The sequence below is a fragment of the Neodiprion pinetum genome, chromosome 2, assembly GCF_021155775.2.
Source record: "Neodiprion pinetum isolate iyNeoPine1 chromosome 2, iyNeoPine1.2, whole genome shotgun sequence".
In the NCBI taxonomy this organism is placed as follows: domain Eukaryota; kingdom Metazoa; phylum Arthropoda; class Insecta; order Hymenoptera; family Diprionidae; genus Neodiprion; species Neodiprion pinetum.
The window spans coordinates 15,178,722-15,188,919 of NC_060233.1; the positions used below are offsets into that span (position 1 = coordinate 15,178,722).

At 41.4% G+C, this 10,198-nt stretch overlaps 1 protein-coding gene across 1 annotated transcript; it reads left to right on the top strand.

Annotated features, from left to right (window-relative positions):
* The first annotated feature begins 1,566 nt into the window (after positions 1–1,566).
* LOC124213172 (uncharacterized) lies at positions 1,567–7,329 on the top strand. Its single transcript, XM_046614168.2, has one exon. The coding sequence runs from the start codon at positions 2,299–2,301 to the stop codon at positions 3,955–3,957; it is 1,659 nt and encodes a 552-aa protein (XP_046470124.1). The 5' UTR covers positions 1,567–2,298; the 3' UTR covers positions 3,958–7,329.
* The last annotated feature ends 2,869 nt before the right edge of the window (positions 7,330–10,198 follow it).

A 10,198-nucleotide genomic window follows, 5' to 3' on the forward strand; every position in this document is an offset into this window, starting at 1 on the left:
TGGACAGGCTATAATTATTCAGGATTACAGACATACCTATTTCTTGCCGTTGAGGGTCTCGCATAACCATGTTCTTTCAGCAATAAACATGTTGTAACAATAAATATAAAGCGAGTGAAAAATGTTTTTGTGTCTTACTCAACCAAAGGAACAAGATTCTAGAATTACATTTTTTTGAATATTCCAACATAATGTTTTTGTTTAAGTACCACGTGACACGACGAATGATGTATTCCAATGTTTAAAATGTTTTTTTTTTTTTATTTAATAACAGTTCCCGCAATAGTTGTAAGCATATTTTGCAGCATTTCTGAGACTACTTGAGGATGAATTGGTCGTGTACCGTCTGAATGAAAAGTTGGGAAAAGGGAAAAAATCGATTGAAAAATCCTTAGTCATGTCATTTATAGAGCCAATGATAGAGAACACGAACGAAATATCATCCCTGCTACGTAATTACAACGAATCAGATAAAATTCGTAATGTCGTAACTAAAATATCAACGAATTGAGATAAGATTCGTGATTAGAACATCCAAAATGATTAAACTCTAATGTTTTTCATCCCATTCTTATTTTATTCGACACATTTTACTCGCTGTTTAGATTTCTACAAGTTGTCTGAAGATTACTCAAGAACGCTTACAGCATTATTTTATAGTTATAACGCGCAAATGTGATTATTGCCTAGAAGATCTGCGGTACCTAACGTACTTATACACTTTTCTATTTTACTGAACTCTGGAGATAACTGATTCTAAAAAATCTTGAAGCAATCTCTCGAAATCTCTATGGTGAACAAAATAAGTCGAAAAACGTGAGAATCGAATGAAAAATATCAGAGATTATTCATTGTCAACGTTATAGCTGTAAAGCTTTGTTTCAAGACGTTGGTATTCCAATTTATGTAATTCGAATTTACTCGAATTCATTTCTATCGCATAGTAAGGACGTTGCTTCATTCGCGTTCACTGTCATTGGGCTGAATAACATTTTCTTTCTTTGTAACTATCGTTTGAGACAGTGGGGCCCGTAAATCCATAATACTTGATGTATGACAGGAATAAACGTCTGACCTTATAGTCCCGTAAAGAGCACCTGACCCTGCAGCGCATAGGTTGAATCTTCGCTGCAATAATGTTAAAAATTTCTGTATGGAATTTCCTACCCTGTATCTCAAGCTTTATTCGAATACAGAACAGTGAATTCGCCATACATTCTCACTGTTTGTTCGATTTACAAATGCAACATATTTACCACACAATTTAGCAAATTCAAATTACTTTTTTCTGTTTTTCATGTAAATCTTAATCGTAAATTCAAGGCAAGTAGATAGTAACTTACGTCGCTGCAACGAATATGTAAATTTTCAAGTTGGATTCGTAAATTGACAACTGTTTTGTGCAGTAAATGAGTACAGTAGATAAATTCACAATAATTTTCAACAGTGTGTGAAAAGGTAAAGGTAAACTACAAATGTGTATCTGCATAAATGTTTAATACAATACAGCGTCAGTCAAGGCTCGCGTTGTGGATCGTGGGCCCCAGAAGGAGTTTTGCGGGGCCCAGCGATGGGCCGGTTCGCCGGAGTCTCGGTGTCGCAGCTTAGTCAGTCCGGGCCCGACCGCCTAAGCTTCAACCGCTTGTCTCTCAGCCGCGCAAAGCCCAGTCCGTCGGCCCGGCTGTGGCTGTCCGAAACTACGCGAACCCGTCTTAGGCAATCGGTGTTTTGTGAGATCGCAAGTGCGCCGATGCAGAAGTGAGCCGTGGATTTTGTGAAACACGACGAGCCACCGCGAAACCGCGGCGCAGGGAACAGCGAAACGGCACCGGATTGCTGTGCCGCACCTAAGAATTCTTTCACCAACACAACGAAGTCGTCAGTCGATTCCCACAGTTACAGAGGCTCCCAACGCTGCGGGGAGACGCGACCGCATACCGCCGGGAGCGAGAAAGACGGAAACATTGCCGGAGCGGCGGCCATCATGGTTTGACCGTTTCTCAGCCAAGGCGGCCGAGCCTGAGCTGTGCGAGCTACAGCTGCTGCCGAGAAGTGAACGAGACAGTGTAGTGTGCGTGAAGTATAAGGAAACAGAAGAATACGTCGAGTGTGAGGTACAAAGATATAAAAAGGACATAAATCGTTTGAAACAGTCTGCCACGTTTTTCATCGAGAGTGCGGACAGAGATTATCTGCATAGTCAAAAGTTTGTTTATCAACCGATCTCCGTGTAACCTAAAAAGAGGTGAGGCGGTGAGGGTGGGGGTGGTGGGGGTGGGGAAAGGATCGTGGCGCAAAATGAGAGGCGCCAATCAGGACAACGCTACACCTTACTGCCGGTGCAGGGTCCTGTACCTTGGGAGTTCGGTACCTCATGCTAGTAAGGAGGGATTGCTGGGGGTGCAGGAACCCTTACGGGAATTGTACCCGGAACAGGGAGCGCTGGGAGCGCGGGGGATTGATTCGTGGTTGAGCGTCTGGAGCAACGGTCTTCTGCTCGAGAACGTTGACGAGCACCGTAAGAAGATAACTCGATTCTTTCCGATCGAGGCTCTGCACTACTGCGCAGCGGTTAGGCATGTAAAAGGTGGGGGTGGCGGGGGCAGCGAGCCCTCGACTACGCGGTTTCTCCCCCTCGACTCGCCCTTCGCCAGAACACCGAGCGCCAACCACCCGCCCCTTTTTGCCGCCGTGCTGCGGCGGACCTCGGGAATCAAGGTCCTCGAATGTCACGCGTTTATCTGCAAGCGCGACATGGCGGCCAACGCCCTCGTTCGCTGCTGCTTCCACGCTTACGCCGACAGCAGCTACGCCAAGGGCCTCGACCCCGCCAACGTAGCCCCGGCGCCCCCGGCTGCCAGCAGCCTCTATCACACCCTCGGTGGCTCGAGCACGACCCTCGACAGCCCGTCGCCGCCCCGCCTCGACGCGTCGACCGACGATCTCAGCCTCTATAACGGCAACGAGAACCACAAGGTCTGGGCTCGGGGTCGAGACGAGGTCGACGCCGTCTACCAGGATCAGCATGGCACGTTGAGGAGCACACGAGGCTCGCGACCCCGCCAGCTAGTCGCACCGCCCCCGCCGCCTCCGCCACCGCCGCCTGCCCAGCCCCTCATTCACGAGGAACTAGCCACTGCCAGGAGAAAGACTACCGCCAGCAGGAAGCTGAAGAAGCGGAATCTCCGCGCTCACGAAGAACAACTCCTCCAGCACCATCAAGTCTACGCCAACGGACACGGACATCACACCCTCGGGCACCCCGTCCGGCAGCATTTCCACCACCCGCATCACTCGGTTCCGCAGAGCAGCCGATCCGTCGCCGGGACCCTCGGCAGACCCGCGCCTGTTCTCCTGGTCCCCGCGGCGACCTTGCCGAGAAAGGCTCACCACGCGCATCCCCGTGGCGTAAGGCCCATTCCCACCGCAACACCGATCGTGCCGATTTACGCCCCGCTTCCTGTGCCGCCCCAGGCCGCCATGTACGGCGACGTACGATCGTACGGCACCATGAGGAACCGCGGGGCCCGACGACATCCGGAACCCGACAATTCGACTCTGGGAACGGCTAGAAGGCTCGCAGCTTCTCACGCCGACTTGACCGCCCCCGATCCGCAGCCCCAGGACAACGCGGAGACAGAGTCGCGGTTCGGGACTGGGATTTATCGCCGGAAGGGACACCTTAACGAACGGGCTTTTTCCTACAGCATTCGCGCCGAACATCGGAGTCGCAGTCACGGCAGCCTCGCGTCCCTCGGTTTCAGCGCTCAAAACGGCACCACTTTGCCCAAGGAGGACAAAAAGGATCGTGAAATCGCCCAGCTTGTTGCCGGGCTGAATTTGGACGACAGTCCTGAGAAGGGGGGCCACCATCAGAACTCCCCAGGGCCGTATTCTAGGGGCGTACCTGGCCCCGCTTCACATCCTCAGCCCCAACCAAGGCCAAGGCCTCGTTAGCACATATTTGCAGAAATTGTGCAGCCGAGCTGATTGTAGACTCGATCCGACCATGTATCGTTAAGGGGATGTGTCGGAGTGCCGGAGATGTGATAGCTGACCGTATTTCGTTACACTTTTTTACTCTCCGGAGTGACGAAATAGTTTCAAACTTTGGAAAATGATGCCATTTGTTGTCGCGCTTACAGTGTACTCGTTGAGAATAATGCCGAGAATTGATGTCGAAATACGAAAAATATGGAATTTACTTATTACTGGCGTCCATAACTTCAAAGCGAGTAAAAATCTGCTGCAAGTATTATATATTCATTGTGGTTTCGTTAATTTTTTTTAAACTTTTCTCAATTACCGCACAGGCACAACTGTTGCAAATACCATCATTCATCCAAGTTTCTAAGGATTTCATAACCTATTCTGGAGAGAAAAGAGGTTTAAAATACGATTCGCTCACTACGTCGGCACTTCGTAATAAGCACTTGTTCTATCTCGAGGCAAAGTAATACGCGATTCCTGTTTTCATCATCGACGCGTAATCAACACTCGTGTACATACAAACATCATGGACGGTTTGTTCTCGTCTTCGTTGGATGACGTCAATCAAACTCGTCGTGTCATCGCGTATTCGTTTAACGCAGCGTTAGAATATACAAGGTTGAAATTTGAAACCTTAAAAACTCGATAATTCGCGATTTTAGAATTATATGCGATTCAATTCAGTGTTATAACGTGAAGCATGCTCGTATAGTTCTGCAAATGAAAGTCCTTCAAAGGCAAGTTAAGGTTACAAAATATCGTTTTTTCCTCGATAGTTTGTTACTTTAACTTATATTACAAACTTTAACCCTGTGTTAGAATTCCATTAAAATATCTTTCCCGTGAGCAAGACAACGAATAACTAAAGCTGTGAGTTGAGTACCGTTACGTAATGTTTAGTCAACGCCACTGGGTGCGGTGTGGCCCAAGAACGTGGTGCATTGTTTGGTTCAAATAATTATACATCGAATTCGCAGAGTCTATTGTATTGCTAATATTGTAACAAGTATGTCTTGATATTCTTCTTCAACGCTTTCTGCGGTACAAAGACCAGCGCCGGAGAACTACGAATACAATATACGCATTGCACAGTGTGTGTATGATTATTATAAAATAAACGATTCAATAAAAACGATCATGTGATAGCATCGTGATGCGTCTTCTTCTTTAGTCAATGCCGCTGCAGCGTACACGTCATGCTACATGATAATTATTATCGTGTCTACGTAAATCATGCAGGTTCTCCATCTTCTTTTTTTAAATTCTCACATTCGTAAGCACTTTTAAGCCACTAAAGAACGTTCACTCTTAATTAGAATGCACTGTTTTACTCTAATTCAATCGGCCGAAATGTACCTCATCTAGAAAAGAAAAAGAAACTTGAATCAATCGTTGATCTTTCAATCGCAAAACTGACCCCGTTCACTTGTAAATAAAATATTTCATACGTACAACGTATTTGGTTAGTAAGATATATCGTAAGTAGTATTTGAACATGAAACACGATTCCATCTGTTATAATATTTACACAGTGAAACACGCAACCGTTTGGTAATTTTGTCAGTCGGATAAAAATACCGATTTTATAATGTAATACCGATAACTCGAGTCTGCATGCCACGAGATGTTAGTAAGTTATGTATTCCTGTTCCAGATATTATTACAAGAAATTCATGCTAGTCGTTGTATTTCACACTCGCTCGCATCCGATGCCAATCGGTTGCGGCACCCTGCAATTATTGGTCTGAAACACGCGTTACGCTGCAGACGAAAGAACTATTCAAGATTGCGTGCATTCGTCCGTGGATGTTGCAATTACACCCGTTAATAGTCGGAGAGGGTATACCTCGAAGTAAATTGCTAATTGCAAAATTTACCATGTCTTTAATCCCATCGCTTCGACCATTAGTTAGAAAAATAACAGACGATTGATAATCGACCTGACCATAATTCAAATGAATGAATTACAAATACTTTCGGAAATTTTCGTCTGCAATGAAATCCACTTGTGCCAAAATTTCAGCTCTGAAATTCAGTCCCGGCACGATTCTATTCGGTACAAAATATTCCGGAACGAAGAGTGTGGGATTTCACTAGATGTAATTTGCATGACAATGTGATTTTGAATTCAGCACGTTTGCAGAAACGGAACGCTCGGCACATTCTAATATCGTCAAAGGTAACGAAAGGAATTCTTTGAAGCGGCGAGATTACTATTTCTGTAAAGTCTATTTTGAAAATCGAATGTGGACTGTTAATTCGCCGATAGAACGGTGACATTTATAAGCAACACATGGCAAAGTCGTTCGTTCGCAAAATACCCGTTCGATTTACCGTTCAAATTCACTTCAGGTAATACGAAAAGGAAGTTACGTGACGAGTACAAACAGTCCTATATTATTTACTATTCGGTATGTCGGTTACCTTTTTTCTGCCCCACTCCCGGAGTCAATGACTTTCAAGTAAGGTTCGAGCATTAACGTCAAGCTCCGTTAGGCAAACGGATTCTACGGCAACCATATTCTCACTATAGTCGAGGCTAGGCCGCGATATGAATGTAGAAACTGCTTGGCAGGCCAGGTAAAAACTTCTTGAACCCTTAGCTCCAGGGTACCTTGAGGCGTTTTAGTTCTGTGCTTCCGCGCGAAGATGAATATTCCGCCATTTTTCTACTCTCTGCAAACTTTCTTCAATTTCTTGACAAGCGTATCGACATCGAATTCCGATCGACAAGATATGTTCAGTGAGTTCTAATTACTTGAACGTAAATTGTGACGATATTTATGTCTTCCCGAAGCTGAAAACTCATGAAATATGGATTATGAAAAACCTTGTGCGTAATATTTTATTCCAATATTAAATATTAAGGTTATTGTTGTGCCTGTAGAATATATTTTTGTTGTTACTTTTCTCGCAGAAATTACGATCTTATATACATCGAAGTAGTTATGCTTTATTAGTATGTAACTATCTTCACTAAATTTTTTTTTTATATATATTTATATATATATATACATATATATACGAATAGGCATCAATAAATATAAATACATTACTTACATAATATAATATATCTATGTATAATAGTAATGCCGTAATATTCTCGTTACATGTGTTAGAGCGTGCACCGATAGGAATGTGCCATCCAGTATGCGAAAAAGACTCATCTAATAATGTTATCTAAAGGAATAATAATAACAACAAAAATAATAACAATTATAATAATAAAGTTAACCGTAATAATTACACTAATAATAATGATTGTATATGTGAATATATTATTATACATGCGTGTTATGCAGGTAATAAAGAGACAATATTAAACGTATAGTATACAAACCGATCATCGAAGTCATTCATAAAGTTTGATCCCATGTACCTATGCTATTCTATGATAAACAATTCACTGACAGCTTCCAGCCATATTGAGTACCTTGCAATCAACATTTCTAATTACTTATTTAGATGAATTTTTACAAAATAAACGCACTGCCGTATTATATTGTTGGAAAAATCATTTCTTCACATTATTTTCATAATTTAACATTGTGCGATTTTATTACACTTGTCTTATGTTTTTCGCGACAGTTTAAATCTATTTACTATTCATGTACGTATAATTCATTCTCGCTGTGTTGGCAATGCAGTGTATATATGTATATAAATACAGTTGCGGTTGTAATACATTATGAAAAGGTGGACGACGTTGTGAACAACTCGCGTTGTGCAAGCCAGGAGCGCGGCGAAATATATATATACTCGTATATGTATATATTATGATTTCTAACTATGGTGCAAGAACAGAAACAAACTTATGAAAACTATAGTCCTTTAGGAGAATATATTAGGCAACGATTTTGAATTCACCAAGCGTTATGCAATATATTCTCTATGTAAGCTTTGCGCCCAACTATACGTGTAGATGAAAATCACCGACTTCTGAACAAAGAAATTGCATAAGGTGTGCATTAACTAGATGTAGACAATAAAACTGGTGAATTTTCAGAACGCATCCTGTAAACTGGTACGTTCGTTTATTTTTTATTCTATTCAGTAATTTTTGGTATTTATAGGTACTAGAACAAATGACAACTTATATACAGTATACAGTATCATAAATACGGGCATCTCTCTCGCGATATTGAAGAATTACAACTGTGCACTACTCCCAATACGTACGTCGAAGGCATGATAATGTGTATAATTAGACAGAATGTACGTTTCATCTGAAGAGGAATGTTCGTAGTCGTTGCCATATTTGGAACTTTACGGGTAATCAGCAAACGTCGAGAAATATTGCTGAACTGTGAACCATAAGCACCTTCTGAAATTATACAGATTGTCTATTCGAACTTACGGTTAGTATGTGATTGGAACAATTACACAATTCAACAAAAAAAAAAGAACTTTTTTGTTGCCCTGATTTTTTCCGTGTATTTTAGTGCTTTAGGTCGTAGAGTTTACGAATAAAATCATGATTTTATTCGTAAATTCTTCGGTCTCAAACACCGTAATTCCAAAAATTGACTTAAAAGTTTTTGTTACCATTTTTTAACTAAATATTTTACTAAATTTCTTTTGCTAATTCGTGTAGTATTTTTTTGATAAACTTTAGATATTTATAAATAACGATTTTTTCTTCTAAATCTTGCTTTTTTGAGTCATGTATGAAAATGTGGACAAAATAAATAACTGGACCTAGTCTTTGAAAAACTAAACTTACTCCGAAGCTTACTAAGACCACTCAAATATTAAGAGTAACAAAACCACTGTTGACCAGTGTTATTATATAGGCACGATCGTTAGTAAACGGACCATCACATCTGCCTTATCTCTCTGCCATTGCAAAAAACTTGGGATTCATTAAAATTCCTGAAATCAACCGGGACACAAGCTTCATCCAAAACAAAATTTGCAAATATTTTCAGGAATGGATGTACGAGGGAACGGATTTCTTGTGAGCAGGAATATAGTCAAACCGCTGAAGCGATTCAGATGAAATTTGCATAGAACACTGTTCTTATAGTGAAGATGTGCCAATAAGGTCTTGAACCCAATCGCATTTCTGCTTTCGAAACGTTTAAACGACCTTTGCAATATGGTCTTTCAACAATAAAATAAAATGTTGGGAACTTTTTGGAAATGTTGTTTCTCGTTAGGCTGGGTGCGAATTTTTTTTTTAGTAGGACTCCAGTCGAACCGCTGAATCGATTTGAACAAAATTTGTTTGGAATTATGTTTTTGTTGTAGTGAAGAAGTGCCAATAAGGTTTTGAACTCAATCACACTTATGGTTTCGAACCGGAAGTCGCTATAACTTGGTCACTTTCATTTTCAGATCACGCAACTACCTTTGCCATACAATTGAACGATATTTTTTGATAATTGAACAGAAATTATAGCTTGTACGACGGAATGAAAACAACAGAGTTATAACGTCATACATGGTAAGATATATCTTTAGACAATCAATAGACCGAATTTCCACTGCCGGTAACAATTGTAATTTTCATTTTTAACGGAAATGAAAAAGGCTAATTTATATATTTAAACCTGCAATGTACGATTGTACCTTATGCAAAAAAGCGATACTCCAATGCTCCTAAACCAGTCAACAGTTATCGTTGAAATTTGTGTGACTCATAGCCCCGGTCAGTTCTTAAAAATTAGAACGATGTCGACCAAACTGTTTTCGAGTTATAACGAGCCTTGAAAATAATGAAGAAATTCTTCTCTTTCTTCGTTAGAAAAGAACGATCACGAGTCCAGTCGAATCGGTAACGCATCGGTTTAAAATTTGGAAGGTGGCTTGATCTCATCGAAATTTCGAACACTGCCGATTCTAAGCAAAATCAGACGACAGATAAGAAAGTTACCGACTGTTTGATTATGCATTACTTGGTGCTTTGTCTGACCTTCAGAAGTGTGATGAAAGGAATGAGGAAAAAGATCGTGAAATGCATATTTCAAATCGGTGGACCGTAACCTAGGTTCGCTTCAAGGCCTGAGGCTGATCCTCAACAATATCAAGGTATAAATTGACCATTTCGAATCTTGCATGACTTTCCTCAATTTTCCAACTTTGAGATTTCTTCGTTTATGGTTCGGAAAGAAAATTCCGTAGTTCCATTCTATTTGACAATGTCTATTCGTCAGTAATACCAAACACGTTACGAGTAATCGTCACATTAATTACATATCGACGTTCC

Excerpts from the sequence above, each read along its gene's own strand:
- LOC124213172 (XM_046614168.2), top strand. The coding sequence starts at position 2,299 with ATGAGAGGCGCCAATCAGGACAACGCTACACCTTACTGCCGGTGCAGG.